Here is a 20,411-nt window from a genome sequence, read left to right on the forward strand (position 1 = left end):
TACGTGGGTCCTGGGGAATGGAACCTGGGTCCTTAGGCTTTTGCAGTCAAGTGCCTTAACAGCTAAGCCATCTCTCCAGCCCTTTTTTTTCTTTCTGAGGTAGCCCAGGCTGACCTGGAATTCACGAAGTAGTCTCAGGGTAGCTTTGAACTTGTGGTAATCCTACCACTGCCTCCCGAGTACTGGGATTAAAGGTGTGTGCCACCATGCCCAGCTTGTGGTTTTTGTTTGTTTTGTTTTTTGAGGTAGGGTCTCATTCTAGCCCAGGCTGACCTGGAATTCACCATGTGGTCTCAGGGTGGCCTCGAACTCACGGCGATCCTGCTACCTCTGCCTCCCGGGTGCTGGGATGAAAGGCGTGCGCCACCACGGTTTGGACTCTTCTGTGTCCCTGTAGCAGAACCTTGGCTAGGGTTAGAAGAGGAAATAGGAGTCCTCAGCCAGGCCAGCACACAGCAAGCACTTGGCCATGTCCTTAGTAAACTCCAGTGAGCCACAGACCAGTGCGAACGGCTGCCTCCGACAGGAGCCCACCAGCTCTCGAACCAGCTCCTGGCCCAGGCGGCCAAAGTAGGTTTTCTCACGGTAGCTGCAAGGAAGCTGCCCCGAGGAGGTCTCCTGGAAAGACGAGAGAAGACTTCAGCGTCCAACCAGCCAGCTCTTCTCTGCAGCAGCGAGGGAGCTGAGGGGAAACTGAGCCAGCCTTCACCAGGCCCTTCCGTGTCACCCACCCAGGGGCCATGAGGAGGACACTCCAGGCACACAGAGGGGCCACAGCAGGCCAGGGATTTGGGGCGCACTGACATCACCCCAGGCATGCTTTTCTTTACTTTGTATTAGGGTCTCACATTGAGGTGAAAGTGAATTTGATTGGCAAGATGCTTTGGGGCCAGGTGCTGGGGACATGGGGGCTGTTCACCCCGAGAAGGTTCTGGCCTCACTCCGGCTGTAGCTCACAAGAAGGAATGCAGCCACACTCGTAAGGGCCCTGCTGGGAGGGACGTAGGAGGCCCAGCCAACCTCCCCATTCCACTCCTCCGGCCATGGCTAACAAGGCGACAGCTCTACCTCCAGCTGCCTCAGAATGTTTTTCTGTTTGAAGTAAAATAATAATAATAGCCGGGCGTGGTGGTGCACGCCTTTAATCCCAGCGCTCGGGAGGCAGAGGTAGGAGGATCGATGTGAGTTCGAGGCCACCCTGAGAATACACAGTGAATTCCAGGTCAGCCTGGGCTAGAGTGAGACCCTACCTCGAAAAACAAAACATAGCCGAGCATGGTGGTGCATGCCTTTAATCCCAGCAATGGGGAGGCAGAGGTAGGAGGATCGCCGTGAGTTCGAGGCCACCCTGAGACTACACAGTGAATTCCAGGTCAGCTTGGGCCAGAGACCCTACCTCGAAAAAACAAAAAAATAAATAATAATAATTTTTTTAGGCAGGGTCTTAAGTCTATCCCAGGCTAATATGGAACTTGCTCAATCGCCCAGGCTGGCCTCAAACTCATGGTGATCCTCCTGCCTTAGACTTGTTTTTGTTTTTTCAAGGTAGGATCTCACTGTAGTTCAGGCTGACCTGGAATTCACTATGTGGTCTCAGGGCGGTCTCGAACTCATGGCGATCCTCCTACCTCTACCTCCCAAGTGCTGGGATTAAAGGCGTGCGCCACCACGCCCGTCTCTGCCTTAGACTTTTGAGTGCTGGAATCGAAAGTGTGAGTTACTATGCTCAGCAAATTGGGAGGGGGGTTTCAATGTAGCCTCTCAACCTAGCCCAGGTTGAACTAGAATTCACTGTATAGACCCGGGGTGGCCTCAGACTCACAGAGATCTTCCTGCCTCTGCCTCCCAGTGCTGGGATTAAACACGTGCGCCACCCACACTGGCTTTTATTTTTTCCACTTTGTTTTTGAGGCTGGCTGGGAACTCACTATGTAGCCCGGGCTGGCCTCAAACATGCCACGAATCCCCCGTCTGGACCTTGTACCACCGCACCTGGCTTACGTAAACATCTCACTGAAGTATATATAGCATGCTGCAGACATGGGTACAAGTCATCACGCCGTTTGAGGAGCTTGAAGCAATAGGAGAAATCGTGCAGTCAGCCTCCGATGGAGGAATCAAAGCGCAACAGGGCAAGCCAGTTACTCTGCAGGCCCTTGAGCCAGCTGGGGAGTGCCGGGGGCTACGGGGCGGAGATGGGGGAGCACTGGGAGGGGGTCCTGGCTCAGCTGCCACTTCCAGCCTAGTGGCTGTTCTCTCTTACTGCACGGGCTGCAGCAGGTGGTCCTGCCAGCCAGGGTGTGGTGGTTTGATTCAGGTGTCCCCCATTAACTCAGGTGTTCTGAACGCTAGCTTCCCAGCTGATGGAGATTTGGGAATCAGCGCCCCCTGCAGGCGGTGTATTGTTGGGGGCGGACTTATGGGTGTTATAGCCAGTGTCCCCTGGCCAGTGTTTGGCACACTCTCCTGTTGCTATTGTCCACCTGATGTTGGCAAGGGGTGATGTCCACCCTCTGCTCATGCCATCATTTTCCCTGCCATCGTGGAGCTTCCCCCTCGAGTCTATAAGCCAAAATAAACCCTTTTTTTTCCTCCCCCACAAGCTGCTCTTGGTCGGGGGATGTCTGCCAGCAATGCGAACCTGACCGCGACAATCTGGTTACCGCATAGCTGGGCCAGAGGCCCGTAACGATGGCACGGTGAGACGATGCAGTGAAGGAGCCAGGCTTTGACAACAGGAACCCAGCGCCGCACCAAGCTCTGATAGAACGACCCCCCCCCGCCCCCCTAAGCCGGCTAATGACACCAAGACGCAGGATCCGGGAGGGCAAGCCAGGAGGTAAGAGATAGCAGGCGCTGGGGAAGGGCTGGGAGCGGGCTGGTGGTGTGGTTAGATCGGCCTTGTCAGCTGCAAGATGAAGGACAGGTTGTTTGGGTGCGAGGCCCCTCCACCCTCACCCAGAGGATGCTCCTGCCAGGCAGCAGAGGAGGCAGCTGGAGTCAGGACATATGGGCAGGCAGGGGCCAACGGTCACTCCCTGCTCCTGTCATCCATGGGAGTCCAACTGCGTACCGGACATCTGGTATCATCAAAAGCCTGGCCCAAAGCCGGGTGTGGTGGCGCACGCCTTTAATCCCAGCACTTGGGAGGCAGAGGTAGGAGGATAGCCATGAGTTCGAGGCCACCCTGAGAATACATAGTGAATTCCAGGTCAGTCTGGGCTAATGCGAGATCCAACATCAAAATATATACACGAGGGCTGGAGGGATAGCTTAGAGGTTAAGGCATTTGCCTGCAAAGCCTAAGGAACCTGGTTTGATTCCTCAGGACCCACGTAAGCCAGATGTACAAGGGTGTGTGCATGCATCTGGAGTTCATTTGCAGTGGCTGGAGGCCCTGGTAAGCCAATTCACTCTCTCTCTCTCTTTCTCTCTCTACCTTTCTCTCTCTCTCTTAAATAAATAAATAAAATATATTTTAGAAAATGTGCAGCTTCAAGTTCACTGAGAAATCCTGCTGCAGTTGAGCTGAAAACCTCCATGTAGAGCAGCTGACAGAAAGCTGGAAAAGGCCACGCTGCACAGAGTACAATGGGAAAGAGGGAAATCACCAGTAAAGATACTCAACAGTGGACACTGTGAGTCTTATGTTTGTCGAGCCAGGCCAAATGAGCCAGCAGGTGCAATAGTGGCACGTCAGTCATGGGGGAAACCAACCACCCTCTAATTTGACTGGAGGCCCCCTCCATGGGAGCGGATACATGCCTGATACTGAAAACCTACAACAGGGGTTGTCATGAGCCCTAGGGGTGTAACGTTTGCTGCTGTCTGGTTAAATGTATATACTATGCTTATCAAACTACCCAGTAAGCACTTCTCTTAATGTTCATACCCTTATATTAATGCTACTCTCACTTTTGGTAGAGAACCTTCTCTTTTCAGATGGCAGTGACCTTGGGATGACTCAGAAGGCATCATGGTGCTGAGAAGAAGTGACAGGAGTGCTCAGCACTGCAATATCTCTATCACACCTTCCAAGGCTCAGGGTCTAATGCAGAAGAGGTGGCAGAAAGAATGTAAGAGCCAAAGGAAGGGTAGGACTCCTTACAACGTGCTCCTCCAGACACAAAATGGCCTGGATATCCATGACCTCGCAGTGCCTGACACTTCCTACTCATAATAGGAGGAAAAGATCATGACATCAAAATAAAAGAGAGACTGATTGAGAGGGGGAGGGGATATGATGGAGAATGGAGTTTCAAACGGAAAGTGGGGGAGGGAGGGCATGACCGTGGGATTTTGTTTATAATCATGGAAGTTGTCAATAAAAAATTAAAATAAAAAAAAAACATGTTAACTTCTAAAAGAAAAAGAAAGAAAGAACATGTGCAGCCTGCTTAGTCTGTCGGTGGTTGTTCCTCAGCTGTTTGGAGTGACGGATGGATGTGGCAAGGGCCCTACCAAACGTGCCGCTCTGCAGCGTTCAGGGACAACCTGCCCTGAGCCTGGCCCCATGTTAGGCACTGAGAGAAGGGTTCAAGGCTACAGTCCTAGTCCCGCTGCCCACCCTGACTCCACAACCGGGCCCCGGCCCACATGGGTGATGCCAGGGGTGGGGGTGGGGGACACGGCAGACATGGGTCCTATACTGACAGCCCGCTTCCCTCTTCGCACGATGGGCCATGGTGGTAATGTGTGACTTCCATGCTGGGCACTTGGTGGGTCACAGCTCATCCTGAGGATGACGGAGGAAGTCGCCCCCGCGCCCCTCCCTCTCCCCCGCTCCGGGCTCACCTGGCTGAGGACAAAGAAGATGCGGACGTTCCAGAAGCGGGCTTGCTCCTGGAGGAAGGTCTTCAGGTAGATGCCCTCGAAGGTCTTGAAGCAGCAGACGAGGGTGACAAAGGTCTCGTCCTCTGCGTTGTCTGTGATGCTGTGCAAGATGGACACCATGGGGGCCAGGCCTGTGCCCGCGGCCAGCATGAGCAGCTCGCCATACTGGAGAAGGGAGGTGCAGGAGGGGTGAGGAGAGGTGTGTGTGTGTTGGGCGGGGGGGGGGGGTCCTCACCCCACCAGCTTTGTTTTAGGCTTAGCTTGAGCTGTGTAGCAGTCTTACCCACTGCTGGAAGGTTCTACGTACTTCAGGAAGCCACCTGGCTTATGAGGGGCACCTGCAGAACAGAGGCCGCGGGACCCCGAGGCTCCCTACAGAGCAAAATGCTATACAGAGCCCAGCCTTGAGTTCATCCCTGCGAAGATTCTCCATTTCCACGCTTCTGCTCTTAGGAAACTCACTGCTTCCCAAGGCTGTGGGCGCTCTCTCTCCCACCAAAGCCTTGCTTCTCCCAACTCCATCTCAGCCACGCAAGGATGCCAGCCTGCACCCCTGAACCTCTCTCTTCTGAACTACATGAGGTCATATAGCCAAGTGCCTACACAGCACTCTGGATTCCTGCCCAAAAGGCCCTATTCCATCAACTCCTCCTCGGTGAACCTGGCTCTAGGCTTTTTTGTTGTTGTTGTTGTTGTTGTTTTTTGTTTTGTTTTTGGTTTTACGAGGTAGGGTCTCACTCTGGTCCAGGCTGACCTGGAATTAACTCTGTCATCTCAGGGTGGCCTCGAACTCATGGTGATCCTCCTACCTCTGCCTCCCGAGTGCTGGGATTAAAGGCGTGCGCCACCACGCCCGGCTTTTTTTCTTTCTTTTTAAAAATATATTTTATTTTTATTTATCTGATAGAGAGAACGAGGGAGAAGTAGAGAGAGAATGGGCACGCCAGGGCCTCCAGCCACTGCAAACAAACTACAGATGCATGCACCACCTTGTGCATCTGGCTTACGTGGGTCCTGGGGAATTGAACCTGGGTCCTTTGGCTTTGCAAGCAAGTGCCTTCACCGCCAAGCTATCCCTCCAGTCCTCCCCGCCCCCCGATACACACACTTTTTTTTTCAAGGTAGGGTCTCACTCTAGCCTAGGCTGACCTGGAATTCACTATGTAGTCTCAGGGTGGCCTTGAACTCATGGTGATCCTCCTACCTCTGCCTCCCAAGTGCTGGGATTAAAGGCATGCGCCACCACACCTGGCTTTAGGCTTCTTAAAAAAGAGAGACGAGGGCTGGAGAGATGCCTTAGTGGTTAAGCGCTTGCCTGTGAAGCCTAAGGACCCTGGTTCGAGGCTCCATTCCCCAGGTCCCACGTTAGCCAGATGCACAAGGGGGTGCATGCATCTGGAATTCGTCTGCAGTGGCTGGAGGCCCTGGCGTGCCCATTCTCTCTCTCTCTCTCTGCCTCTTTGTCTGTCGCTCTCAAATAAGTAAATAAAAATAAACAAAAAAAATTAAAAAAAAAAAAAAAAGGTGAGCCTTTTCCAAGTTAGTTCCTTAAACGTTAGTGTTTGATCCATGCATAGAAGTATCCACCTTCCTCATTCTAAAGAATAGGCCTCTGCATATAAATCTACTCAAATGATATGGGCAAGTTCCTTCTCTAATCTAAGCCTTGATTTTACTTATTTATTAAGCTTTTGAAACTATACTTTAGAGAGAGAGAGAGAATTGATGCACCAGGGCCTCAGCCACTGCAATCAAACTCCAGACGCTTGCGCCACCTAGTGGGCACGTGCAACCTTGCACTTGCCTCACTTTTGTGCGTCTGGCTAACATGGGATCCATAGAGCCAAACATGGGTCCTTAGGCCTGGCAGGCAAGTGCCTTAACCCCGCTGAACCATCTCTTCAGCCATATATATATGGCTGAAGATATATATATATATATATATATATATATATATCATATATATATATATTTTAAAGCAGCGAGGGGCACCTGAGGGCTATTATAAGAGCTGAGAGTGGCCCATTTTATGGGCTGAGGTCAGAGTCTACACAGAGAAGGCGCTATGTGCGTTTGGCGGTGTTGTTTGTTCGCTGTGATGTTGGGGATGGAGCCCGGGGTCTCTCAAGAGCCACCCAAACACACTGCCACTGAGCTACACCACAGCCCTGCGCGTGTATGCATGCACATATGCATCTGTGCATAGGCCCGTGTGTAGACGACGGTTAGAACGAGGTAGCGAGATGGTGAGTCTGAGGAGATGGCCTGAAGTTCTGTTTCATTTTCTTCATTCTATTTCTAGCGTTTGTTGTTGTTAGTGAACATGTTATGCATTTATAATAAAGGGGCAAAAGCTATTTTTAAATTAAGCACAAAGACTGGAGATGCAAGAATTATGCATTCTTTTCCATTTGTTATCCTAATTATAAAGGCAATAGGTGTTCGCTCCAGATAATTTGGAAAGTATAATGAAGAAAATAAAAATTGTCTACAATTCCACTACTCAAATCTGCTAATATTTCACACACTTTCCTTTTACATTTTTTTTTCCTGTGTATTTTAACTTAAGTTTGCCAACTGGGTGTATATTAACTTTTGTGCCTATGGCTTGTGACTTGATCTTATAGCATAGGCATATAATGTCGTTCACAAACATAATTGCAAAATCTAGGATAATTCTTTCAGGCACCTGTAACTATTCCTCTGCTGTTGGAAATTAGGTTGCCAGGCTGGGGAGATGGTTTAGCGGTTAAGGCACTTGCCTGCAAAGTCAAAGGACCTAAGTTTGATTCCTCAGGACCCATGTAAGTCAGATGCATAAGGTGGCGCATGTGTCTGGAGTTCGTTTGCAGTGGCTGGAGGCCCTGGCGTGCCCATTCTCTCTCTCTCTCTCTCACAAATAAATAAACAAATAAATATTAAAAATATATAAAAAAATAAAATTGAGTTTCCCCCAATCCTGCTATAAGAAATAAAGATGTCTGACCAGGCACGGTGCCACACGCCTTTAATCCCAGCACCTGGGGAGGCAGAGGTAGGAGGATCGCCGTGAGTTAGAGGCCACCCTGAGAATAAAGAGTGAATGCCAGGTCAGCCTGAGCTAGACTAAGATCCTACCTTGAAAAACTAAAAACTAAAAATAAAATAAAGATGTAATCAACATATGAAAGAGAGTCAGTATTTTGGGTTCTTTCTGAATTTTCTTTTTTTTTTCCAGAAATGGAATTACTGATTTGAAGGATTTAAGGATTCTTAAGACATACTGCTGAACTGCTTTTAGGCATGCGGCCACAGATGAGAAATGACCAGTTCTTTCGGGGAGAGCTTGAGATCCCCTGAGCAAGCTGCCCGCAGGCTTCCAAGCTGCGGTGTGGACAGCTCCCAGCTGCTGAGCTTGGGCTGTATGGAGCCCTGTGCGCCAATGTGCACCCGGAACAGTGGTTGAATGGTATTTACTGGAAGGCATCGGCTTCGGGGTCCTAAACTCCAAGTATTCAAGTCGGATTTTTCTGAGCCATAAGGTGCCATCAACAGCCTTGGAGTGTGAAAGACAGCTTTGTTTATTGGGACCTGACCCATGCTGTGAGCTTAACCAGGGAACCACAGCTTGGGGTTCAACCGGGGAAGTTCCCTGAGGACTTGTGGGTGCTCGTAACTAACCTTGTTTGGTTCATACAAAAAGCCTCCAAAGGGCCCTCGCCAGAAAGCAGTGTCTCCAGTTCTCCAGGACTCCACGTACTGGGACATCAGCCCATTTTGATAGCACTGAAAACAAACACAGAGACTACTTAGTGGGCCTGAGTGTATTGCCACACAAACCACCCCAGACATCCAGGGGAGGCCCCCCTCCATGCTTAGGGCCTTCCACGAGGGGGGGTGAGGGGGAGTCTCGTATCATCTTTGCCACTGGAATTATCACCCGTGGTAGTTCCACGCAAGGCAGATAGATGGTGAGGCTGGGGGGAGAATCTACAAAAGACCCACAGCTTCCAGAGGGTCCCAAACCCAAATCCCTCCAGGGATCACGCAGGGATCAGGGCCCAGTAAAGAAGTGGGTGGTGGCAAATGGCAGTTAACCCTCCTCGTGAGGAAGACAGAAATCAGGGATCCACTGTTGCAGACTGCCAAGGGAACATGCCAAAAGGGGGGGGGGTAGCTACTCTGTAGGTCCCTGTCCATGATCTATGGTCATCTGACTTTCCCAGGAGGGGATGGAGACTGACTCTCTCTCTCTCTCTCTCTATCTATAAATTTTTTAAGGTGTGCACCACCACACCTGGCTTCTTTATATTTCTTTCTTTTTCTTATTTATTTACTAGAGAGAGAGGGAGAAAGAGACAGAGAGAGAGAGAGAGAGAGAGAGAAAGAGAGAGAAAGAATGGGTGCACAAGGATCTCTAAAGGAACTCCAGATGCATGCGCTACTTTGAGCACCTGTGGGTCCTGGGGAATGGAACCAGCGTCCTTAGGCTTCCCAGGCAAGCACCTTAACTGCTTAGCCATCTCTCCAGCCTGAGATCGATCTATCTATCTATCTATCATCTATCTATCTATTTTAAAGATTTATTTATTAGATACAGGGAGAGAGAGAATGGGCGCGCCAGGGCCCAGGGAGTGCATGCGTCTGGAATTCATTTCCAGTGGCTGGAGGCCCTGGCGCGCCCATTCTCTCTCTGCATCTTTCTCTCTCTGTCACTCCCAAATAAATAATAAAACTAAACAAAAAGTTTTTAAAAAAAGGACCCCAGTTCGATTCCCCAGGACCCATGTAAGCCAGATGCACAAGGGGGCGCGTGTATCTGGAGTTTGTTTGCAGTGGCTGGAGACCCTGACATGCCCATTCTCTCTCTCTATTTCTCTCTTAAATAAATAAATAATATAAGTTAAAATCTTTATGAAGCCAGCCATGGTGGCTTCACACCTTTAATCCCAGCACCTGGGAGGCAGAGGCAGTAGGATCACCGTGAGTTGGAGGCCACTCTGAGACTCCATAGTGAATTCCAGGTCAGCCTGAGCTACAGTGAGACCCTACCTTGAAAAAGCAAAGAAAACAAAAGTACTCTGGGCCTCAGCAATGACCTGGTCAAGGGCAGGAGAGCCCAGGTCTTGTTTTGGGAGGGGCAGGGTGAGAGAAGGCACTGGGAGAAGACACAACTAGAAAGATGTTTGGAGTGTGCTCCCAGTCTGGAAGAGAGACTAGACTCTGGTGCCCCCACATGCCATCTGGGGGTGCCATCTTCCCCGTTCACGGGACAGATCTGGAGGGGTTTGCCCCTGCCTCGCTGAAGGCTGGGTTGGAGAATACTTTGGTTTCCGGTCCCAGTTGTGAGAGAGGCACAACCCCAGCTAGGTACCCCCAAAGTCCCTCTCACACAGACAGCATCAAGGCAAGAAGGATTCCTTGGTCTCCCCGGGAGCCGCGCAGCCTGGCATGGATGAAATGCCCGATGCGTGCTTGTGGAACAAAACTGACACTGAAATTTTATGTTCGTTTGTTTTCTTTTGTTTTTGAGGCAGGGTCTCGCTCTAGCCCAGGCTGACCTGGAATTTTCTGTTTTTATTTTTATTTACTTATTTATTAGAGACAGACAGAGGAAGAGAGAGAGAGAATGGGCACGCCGGGGCCTCTAGCCACGGCAAACAAACTGCAGATGTATGTGCCACCATGTGCATCTGGCTTACGTGGGTACCTGGAGAATCGAACCAGGGTCCTTATGCTTTGCATGCACACACCTTAACCACCGAGCCATCTCTCTACCCCTGACTTGGACTTTTCTTTTCTTTTTTAATACTTTTTATTTATTTGACAGAGAGAAAGAAGGAGAGAGCGAGAATGGGTACACCAGGGCCTCTAGCCACTGCAAATGAACTCCAGACTGGGCATCTGGCTTACGTGGGACGTGGAGAATCAAACCAGGGTCCTCAGGCTTCACAGGCAAGCGCCTTAACCGCTAAGCCATCTCTCCAGCCCTGACTTGGACTTTTCTACATAATCTCAGGATGGCCTCGAACTCATGACGACCCCCCCACCTCTGTCTGCCTCCCAAGTGCTGGGATTAAAGGCGTTGTGCCACCATGCCCGGCTGACACTGAACTTACTACTGTAGGAGGGGCTTTCAGCTTCGGCATCATCTGTAAAATGGGGACACGGTGCTCTACTCATGGCCTTGGGGTGAAACGAGACGATGAGAAGAGAGCCAGAAGTGGTGCCCGGTGCCCAGCAGGTGCCCAAGACAGGAACCCTCCCTCCTTTCTGCAGGGGAAAAGGGAGCTCAGGAAACCTCACTGCCTTCCCGATTTGCAGAGACGTTTCCAGCTCTGCCCCAGGAGTGGCTTACGGATCATAAGGTACATCGCTACAGGGAGGCTTTTTCCGGCAAACGCAGGAGAAAATCGGCCGTGCAGCTGGGAGGGATCCCGTTGCCCCGGAGGACTGTGTCCGGCCTTATGTTCTTTGCAGAAACAGCCCCAGACAAGCGGTGCGGGGGAGACAGGCCATTTGGAGAGGATTTGTGAAATCTCCCAGACAAACAGTCGTGTGCAGAGGGGAGCCCGCGCGGGTTTAGATGGGAGGGAGTAAATGGTGAGGCTCTGCAGGCAGGCAGGGAGGGAGTAAATGGGAGGCTCTGCAGGCAAGCAGGGAGGGAAGCGGGAGGCCGAGACGGCAGCAGGGGTCTCAGAGTCAGGGGCTGGGCCTCATCCATCCGCAGCTTTTTTTTTTTTTTTTTTTCCCTGCAGTGGACAAGGTCCTCCTGGGCCCCAGTGCCGCTCATTGGTGAACTAGCATGGTAAGGCAGTCTTATACGGGAGGCTTGGATGTGAACGCTTTTCGATATTGGTGGTCTCCCGGGGCTCCACGCAGGAGATGATCTAACAAGAGCCACACAGCAGGTTGGCCCACATGAAGCTGGCTGTGCGTTATGGGTCAGCAGTTTCGCGCACCTCAAACTGCCTTATGCTCGCGACACATGGGTTCTCTGTGACTGCTGCCTGCCTGCTCCCCGGGTCTCTGGGGCCTTTTGCATCCAACTCACTTCACTCACCTCCCTGCCGGCTTCAGCTTCCCAGCTGCCCCACAGGCTTCTTCTCCTTCCAACACTTGAGCTGGGTACAATTCCCAGAAGACCTGCTCTATGCCACCTCGCCCCGTGTCTATCATGCCCCTGGCTAGAATGCCACTCTCTTCCACCCCGACTCCTCCCTCCAGGTGGGCTTCCTGGAGCGGTCATCTCAGGTTAGTTCTGTTCACACGGTCCCCATGGGCCACCTTGGGCCTTTCTTTTTTTGGGGGGGGGGTTCTGAGGTAAGGTCTCACTCTAGCTCAGGCTGACCTGGAATTCACTATGGAGTCTCAGGGTGGCCTCGAACTCATGGCGATCCTCCTACCTCTGCCTCCCGAGTGCTAGGGTTAAAGGCGTGCGCCTCCACGCCCTGCCTGACTTTCTCTATTGGCATCCCATCCCCTTGACACGCCCCCTTCCACGCCAGGATCAACAACTGAGTTTCCAGTTCATGTATCCTGCACTGCTCCCAGAACTCAGAGCTTCCAGCCTATGTGTCTCTGCTCCTCTACTCCTTCAACACAGCAGTTAGCAGGCCGGGCGTGGTGGCGCACTCGGGAGGCAGAGGTAGGAGGATCCCCGTGAGTTCGAGACCACCCTGAGACTACAGAGTGAATTCCAGGTCAGCCTGGGCTAGAGTGAAACCGTACTTTGAAAAACCAAAAACAAAAAGATAAATAAATAAACAGATCCCAGCTCAAATCTGACTCTCCACCCTTGGATAAAAGGTGAGAAGGCGGCTGGGGAGATGACTCAGCAGTCAAAGGCACTTGCTTGCAAAGCCTGCCAGTCCTTGTTCAACCCCCACCCCAGTACCCACAAAAAGCCAGATGCACAAAGTGGCACATGATCTGGAGTTCACTTGCAGTAGCAAGAGGCTCTGGCATATGCACTCTCTTTCGCTAAATAAATAAAAAAGGTGAAAGCCAGGTGTGGTGGCGCACGCCTTTAATCCCAGCACTCGGGAGGCATCAGTAAGAGGATCGTCCTAAATTCGAGGCCACCCTGAGACTACGTAATAAATTCCAGGTCAGCGTGGGCTAGAATGAGACCCTACCTCGAAAAAACAAAAACAAACAAGCAAAAAAAAAGGCAAAGCTTTTCTTTAAATCTTCTGTCTTGCAGTTCCCTCCTCAGGAGAGGACATGAGAGGAGGTCCCCTTCCCTGGATCCCACCGCTCCCACAAATCACCCTTTGCACATGTCCACATGGGTGGAAATCACCCCGTACCAACCAAGCTGGTGAGGGAGGCACAAGTCCGTGACAACGCCTGGTCAACTCACCTTGATTAACATGTCGAAGTGCCCCTCTGCACTGGCAGAGCTGATGGGCGTGTAGGCTCTCTGAATCTCCAAGCCATCTACCACCCCTCTGCAAAGAAGCACAGCCGGGCAGTCAGAGTCATTTGGCAAACTCCTGTAAGGCACCTTCTCTGCCAAGCTGGTGAGAATGAAGGTGGGCCCCAGGGACCGGTGGTCCTCGCCGAGGGGTAGGCAAGATGTGGCAGAAGGAGGAACTTTGGGCTCACCACTGCCACATGTTGCTCATGAGACCCAAGCAGGTCACGGAATGCCTCAGTAGCACCTCCTGCAAAATGGGTACAGCCAGCCAGGCGTGGTGGTGCACGCCTTTAATCCCAGCACTCGGGAGGCAGAGGTAGGAGGATTGCTATGAGTTCAAGGCCACCCCGAGACAACATAGTGAATTCCAGGTCAGCTAGAATGAGACCCTACCTCGAAAAAACAAAAACAGGGCTGGAGAGATGGCTTAGCAGTTAAGCGTTTGCCTGTGAAGCCTAAGGACACTGGTTCAAAGCTCGATTCCCCAGGACCCACGTTAGCCAGATGCACAAGGGGGCGCACGCGTCTGGAGTTCGTTTGCAGTGGCTGGAGGCCCTGGCACGCCCATTCAATGTCTTTCTCTCTCTTTCCGTCTCTCTCTCTCTCTCTGCCTTTCTCTCAAATAAATAAAAAATGAACAAAAAAAAAAAAAAAAAAAAAACCAAAAATTGGTACAGCCATCTAGGTTTTAGTTGTATGGCTTTGCCAGAATTAGAAGAATGCTTTTTTAAAAAAAAGTGCACTGAGCTGGAGGGATGGCTTAGTGGTTAAGGCACTTGCCTGCAAAGCCAAAGGACCCAGGTTCAATTCCCCAGGATCCACATTAGCCAGATGCACAAGGGGGTGCAATACATCTGGAGTTTGTTTGCAGGGGCTGGAGGCCCTGGCGTGCCCATTCATTCTCATTCTCTCTCTCTCTCTCTCTCTCCCTTTCTCTGCCAAATAAATAATTTTTTTTTAAGTCCACTGATGGGGCTGGAAAGATGGCTTAGCAGTTAAGCACTTGCCTGTGAAGCCTAAGGACCCTGGTTCGAGTCTTGATTCCCCAGGACCCACGTTAGCCAGATGCACAAGGGGGCGCATGTGTCTGGAATCTGTTTGCAGTGGCTGGAGGCCCTGGTGAGCCCATTCTCCCCTCACCCTCATATCTCTCTCTACCTCTTTCTCGCTCTGAAATAAATAAAATATATTAAATATATATATTTTAAAAAAAAAAGAGTTCATGCCGGGCATAGTGGCTCATGCCTTTAATCCCATCACTTAGGAGGCCGAGGTAGGAGGATCACTGTGAGTTTGAGGCTACATAGAGAATTCCAGGTCAGCATGGGCTAGAGCGAGACACAACCTTGAAAAAAAAAAGAAAAGAATTTGTGCATAAAATTATTCTGTGGACACCAAGTGCTATTACTATTATTATGAAAATGCATCACCTAGTTCCATGCCAAGGACCCTGATTCATGCATTGTTGTGTCTATTTTTATTATTTATTTACTTAAGAGAGGGAGAGAGGAACTGAGTATGGGCTTGCCAGGGCCTCCTGCCACTGTAAATGAACTCTAAATGCACGTACCACTTTGTGCATCTGGCTTTACATGGGTACTGGGGAATCAAACTTGGACCATTAGGATGTGCAAGCAAGCACCCTTAACTGCAGAGCCAGCTCTCCAGCCCACACATTATTATTATCATTTAACCCAGACTGGCCTGGAATTCACTATGTAGTCACAGGGTGGTCTCGAACTCATGGAAACCCTCCTACCTCTGCTTCTCGAGTGCTGGGATGAAAGGTGTGTGGCACCACACTCAGCCCTTTATTACTTTTAAAAAATAATATATTTGCAGGCAGAGAGAGAATATATGAATGGGGTGCACCAGGGTCTCTAGCCACTGCAGAGGAACTCTAGATGCACATGCCACTTTGTGCATCTGGCTTTACATATGTACTGGGGAAATGAACCTGGGTCCTTTGCCTTTGCAAGCAAGCACCTTAACTGCTAACCCATCTCTCCAGCCTGCCCCCCCTTTTTATTCTTTTATGGTGTTTCAAGGTAGGGTCTCACTCTAGCCAAGGCTGACCTGGAATTCACTATGGAGTCTCAGGGTGGCCTCAAACTCGGTGATCCACCTACCTCTGCCTCCCGAGTGCTGGGATTAAAGGCGTGTGCCACCACGCCCGGCTAAACACCTGGCTATCTTGAAGATAGCTAACAGAAGCTTGGGGGCGCAGGGGCGGGGGGCGGGGAGTCTAGCCAGTTGCCGCAGACCACCTAAGTGGTAACAGCAAACGCTGCTCCTTCCACTACCTGAGCGTACCGTAGAACAAGGTGCTGCCCGGGCTTCAGGCCAAGCTGGCTGTTTCCAGGCAGTGCAAAGCGGACGTGGTAGGTGTCCTTGGTGAGCTGCTCCATGGCAGTGATGCAGAAGGCCGAGAAGGTCTCTGGGCTCAACTTGAGGGAGTCGCTCTGCAACAGGAAAAGATCTGACAGCTAGAGTCTGGCCCCAGATGCACGAGCATCCTTCCCACTTCCCCTGATGGGAGCTTGTCTCAGTTGAGTTTTCTTTTCTTTTCTTTTTTTCCAATTGTATTTTTATTTATTTATTTATTTGACAGAGAAAGAGGGAGAGAGAAAGAAAGAGAGACAGAGAGAGAGAATGGGCACGCTAGGGCCTCCAGCCGCTGTAGATGAACTCCAGACTCATGCATACCCTTGTGCATCTGGCTAATGTGGGTCCTGGGGAATCAAACCTGGGTCCTTTGGCTTTGCAGGCCAACACCTTAACCGCTAAGCTATCCCTCCAGCCTACAGTTGAGTTTCCTGTGTGACAGTGACCCCTCTGATCCAGAGCGTGGAGCTTACCTTGCGCCTAGGCTTTCCATGGCTCCCCTCAGCCCTAGGATCAAGTGTAGACTCCTTAGCCTACACTCAATGCGTTTTTTTTTTTTTTCCTCCCCTGAGATAGGGTCTCATTGTAGCCCAGGCTGGCCTGGAATTCACTGTGTAGTCTCAGAGTGGTCTTGAACTCACTGCAATCTTCCTACCTACCTCTGCCTCCTGAGTGATGGAATTAGAGGTGTGCACCACCACACCTGGCCTTAGCCTACACTCAAGGGTCCATGCACCAACCTCAACATTCATTACTTTAATTTTTTCTTTTTTTATTATTTTGAGAAAGATTGAGAATGGGTGTGCCAGGGCCTTCAGCCGCTGTGAACTCCAGACGCATGCGCCCCCTTGTGGTGCACGTGCGACACTGGGCACTTGCATCGCTGTGCGTCTGGCTGTGTGGGATGTGGAGATTTGAACATGAGTTCTTGGGCTTCGCAGGCAAGCATCTTAACCACTAAGCCATCTTTCCAGCCTGTGTTTGTTTTTTTTTTTAGTTTTTTAATTAATTTATTTATTTGAGAGCGACAGACACAGAGAGAAAGACAGATAGAGGGAGAGAGAGAGAGAGAATGGGCGCGCGCTTAACTGCTAAGCCATCTCTCCAGCCCTTTTTTTTTTTTTTTTTTTTTTTTTTTTAGGTAGGGTCTTGCTCTAGCTCAGGCTGACCTGGAATTCACCACATAGTCTCAGGGTGGCCTCAAACTCACAGTGATCATCTAACCTCTGCCTCCTGAGTGCTGGGATTAAAGCTGTGCGCCACTGCACCCAGACATAGATACAGACTTTTATTCTTCCTCCAAAGATCCCGTCACCTCCTATCTGCTAAGTTCTCCATCTGCAGAGCTGAGAAACTAACGGGGTCTCTAAAGATGATCTAACTCGACATCCTTATATTGCATATGAGACAACCAAGGCCTGAATGACAGTGACTTACTTGTCCAAAATCACACTGTGAGCAGAGACTAATTCATGTGCTTGGGGTCTCAGTCCACTGTCCTTCCATCCCGCCTCTCCCTGTGCCTCCTCCAGAAGCATTTTTGTTTTGCTTTGCTTTATTTATTTACTTTTGAGGTAGGGTCTCACTCTAGCCCAGGCTGACCTGGAATTCACTAGGTAGTCTCAAGGTGGCCTCGAACTCATGGCAATCCTCCTACCTCTGCCTCCCGAGTGCTGGGATAAAAGGTGTGCACCATTACACCTGTTCAGAAGTTGGGTTTTTTTTTTATGTCTATTTTTATTTATTTGTTTGTTTGACAGAGAAAGAAGGAGAGAGAGGGAGAGAGAGAGGGAGAATGGGCACGCCAGGGCCTCCAGCCACTGCAAACAAACTCCAGTTGGTGCGCCCCCTCATACATCTGCACCTGGCTCATGTGGGTCCTGGGGAATCGAACCTGGGTCCTTTGGGCTTTGCAGGCAAATGCCTTAACTGCTAAGCCATCCCTCCAGCCCCAGAGGTAGGTAGGTAGGGGTGTGTGTGTGTGTGTGTGTGTATGTATGTATGTATATGTATATATTTTATTATTTATTTATTTATTTGACAGAAAAAGAGGGAGAGGGAGGGAGAGACAGAGAGAGAGAATGGGCGTGCCTCAGCTTCCAGCCGCTGCAAATGAACTCCAGACTCGTGCCAACTCCTGCGCCTCTAGGCCGAGGAGCTGCTCCTCACCTGTGACTGCTTCCCTCGGAGCAGGCTCTCGTCGTTGCGGGCTCGAGCAGCCTCCCATCTCGCCAGGTTTCGTTGATAGAGGTCGAACACACAGGGAGAGCAGCCGCTCCCACAGCACTGGGAGGGCAGGGGCTCCACGGGCCGCAGCTGCCACCAGGCGTCCTCGGCGCTGTCCCCCGCCCTTTCGCCCATCGTCAGTGGCACCTGGGTGCCATGCAAGCAACGGCCGCAGCACGCTGGGCTCTCTTCCCTCGCTAGCCTAGGAGAAAGAACACATGTATTCCTCACATTCCCCCTGAGGCCTGCAGGCATCATTCTCTGTATAATAAGCCAGCACTGGGGACAGGGATGGATCCACCAGAGATCTGAACCTCAGGTGGGTTTAGTTACCCTTTACTACCACTGGTTCAGGACAGTCCCTCTGTGTGAAATAAATCTATTCTTAGTGCAGGAAAGGGCTTACCTTCAGAACACAATGTTCTTTGTTTACTTGAAAGAGAAGCGTTGAGAATGGGCACGTCAGAGCCAGCCGCTGCAAAGAACTCCTGACGCATGGGCCACCTTGCACATCTGGCTTACGTGGGTCCTGGGGAATTGAACCTTAGTCCTTAGGCTTTGCAGGCAAACACCTTAACTGCTAAGCCATCCCTCCAGCTCCAGAAAACATGTCTCTTAAACATATTTTCAGCCGAGCGTGGGCGCATGCCTTTAATCCCAGCACTCGGGAGGCAGAGGTAGGAGGATTGCCACGAGTTCGAGGCCACCCTGAGAATACAGAGTGAATTCTGGGTCAGCCTGGGCTAGAGAGAGACCCTACCTCGAAAAAATAAAACAAACAATGTATGTGCATATACATACACACACACACACATATATGTATATGTATATACACACACATATATACATACATATATACATACATATATATGTATATATATATATATATAGTAATTATTTATTTGTGAGGAGTGTGTGTTACAGAGGAAGGGTATGCCAGGGTCTCCTGCCTCTAAAAAGGAACTGCAGATGTATGCAACACTTTGTGCTTATGGTTTTATGTGGGTACTGGGGTATTGAACCCAGGCTGGCAGGCTTTGCTAGCAACTGCCTTTAACCACAGAGCCATTTTCCCAGCACCAGAAAACATGTTTATTTATTTATTTGAGAAAGAGAGAATGGGCACACCAGGGCCTCCAGCCACAGCAAATGAACTCCAGATGTATGTGCCACCTTGTGCACCTGGCTTATGTGGGTACTGGGGTACTGACCCTGGGCCCTTAGGCTTCCCAGGAAAATGCCTTAACCACGTAAGCCATCACTACTCCAGCGCCAGAAAGCATGTTTTTTGTTGTTGTTGCTATTGTTTTTCGAGGTAGGGTCTCACTGTAGCTCAGGCTGACCTGGAATTCACTCTGTAGTCTCAGGGTGGTCTTGAACTCATGGCGATCCTCCTACCTCTGCCTCCTGAGTGCTGGGATTAAAGGTGTGTGCCACCATGCCTGGCAAAAACTTTTTTTTGTATGTTTTTTCTTTTCTTTTTAAACAGGCTCTATGACTTCCGAAAAACTCAGAGGCTGAGACCTCTGTGTGGCAATGAATCATGTCTCTCTTTTTTGTATTCTCCCTCCAAACTGAGCCTGGCATGTGGGAGGCTCCCAGTGACTGATGAGTGCTGTGTTCACTTTACAAATGTGTCTGGATGCAATGTTCACTTTACAAATGTTCACTTTACAAATATGGTCTGGGCACAGCATGAGGCGCTGCAATGCAATGGAGGCTCTGAACAGGTCTCTGTTCTTTTTAATATTTTCATTTTCATTTGAGAGAAGGAAAAAGAGAGAGGGAGAGAGAGAGGGAGAATGGGCACACCAGGGCTTCCAGCCACTGCAAACAAATTCCAGATGCATGCGCCACCTTGTACGTCTGGCTTACGTGGATCCTGGGAATCGAACCGAGGTCCTTTGGCTTTGCAAGCAAGCACCTTAACTGTTAATCCATCTCTCCAGCCCTCTGTTCTTTTTTTAAAAAATATATTATTTATTTATTTGAAAGACAAAGGGAAGAGAGAGAGAGAGAGACAGACAGACAGACAGACAGACATGGACATGCCAGGCCCTCCAGCCACTGCAAATGCACTCCAGATGCATGCGCTGCCTTGTGCATCGGGTCCTGGAGACTTGAACCGGGATCCTTTGGCTTTGCCGGGCAAAGGCCTTAACCGCTAAACCATGTCTCCAGCCCAGGTCTCTGTTCCTTTTTTGTTGTTGTTGTTTATTTTTATTTATTTGCGACTGACAGAGAGAGACAGAGAGAGAGAGAATGGGCGCACCAGGGCCTCCAGCCACTGCAGACGAACTCCAGATGCGTGCGCCCCCTTGTGTATCTGGCTAACGTGGGTCCTGGGGAATCCAGCCTCGAACCAGGGTCCTTAGGCTTCACAGGCAAGCGTTTAACCGCTAAGCCATCTCTCCAGCCCCCCAGGTCTCTGTTCTTAAAAGTATCTAGCAACGGGCACATCATTCCCCCCAAATCCATCCCTTCGCATGCTATGTACCAAATAAGCATTCTGAGAATGAGGTCCCCATCCTTACAGCCCATTACTTCCTGAGGTTTGGGGAAGCTA

General features: G+C 50.4%; 1 protein-coding gene across 1 annotated transcript; it reads right to left on the minus strand.

Annotated features, from left to right (window-relative positions):
* Nucleotides 1–267: 267 nt before the first annotated feature.
* On the minus strand, nucleotides 268–18,372 carry LOC101610593 (NADH-cytochrome b5 reductase-like). Its single transcript, XM_045139317.1, has 7 exons — nucleotides 18,252–18,372; nucleotides 17,789–18,047; nucleotides 15,548–15,696; nucleotides 13,178–13,265; nucleotides 8,494–8,598; nucleotides 4,795–4,998; nucleotides 268–618 (listed from the first exon to the last, which is right to left on the minus strand). The coding sequence occupies exons 2-7, from the start codon at nucleotides 17,978–17,980 to the stop codon at nucleotides 415–417; spliced, it is 942 nt and encodes a 313-aa protein (XP_044995252.1). The 5' UTR covers nucleotides 17,981–18,047; nucleotides 18,252–18,372; the 3' UTR covers nucleotides 268–414.
* Nucleotides 18,373–20,411: the final 2,039 nt, after the last annotated feature.

This window comes from Jaculus jaculus, chromosome 21 (genome assembly GCF_020740685.1).
Source record: "Jaculus jaculus isolate mJacJac1 chromosome 21, mJacJac1.mat.Y.cur, whole genome shotgun sequence".
In the NCBI taxonomy this organism is placed as follows: domain Eukaryota; kingdom Metazoa; phylum Chordata; class Mammalia; order Rodentia; family Dipodidae; genus Jaculus; species Jaculus jaculus.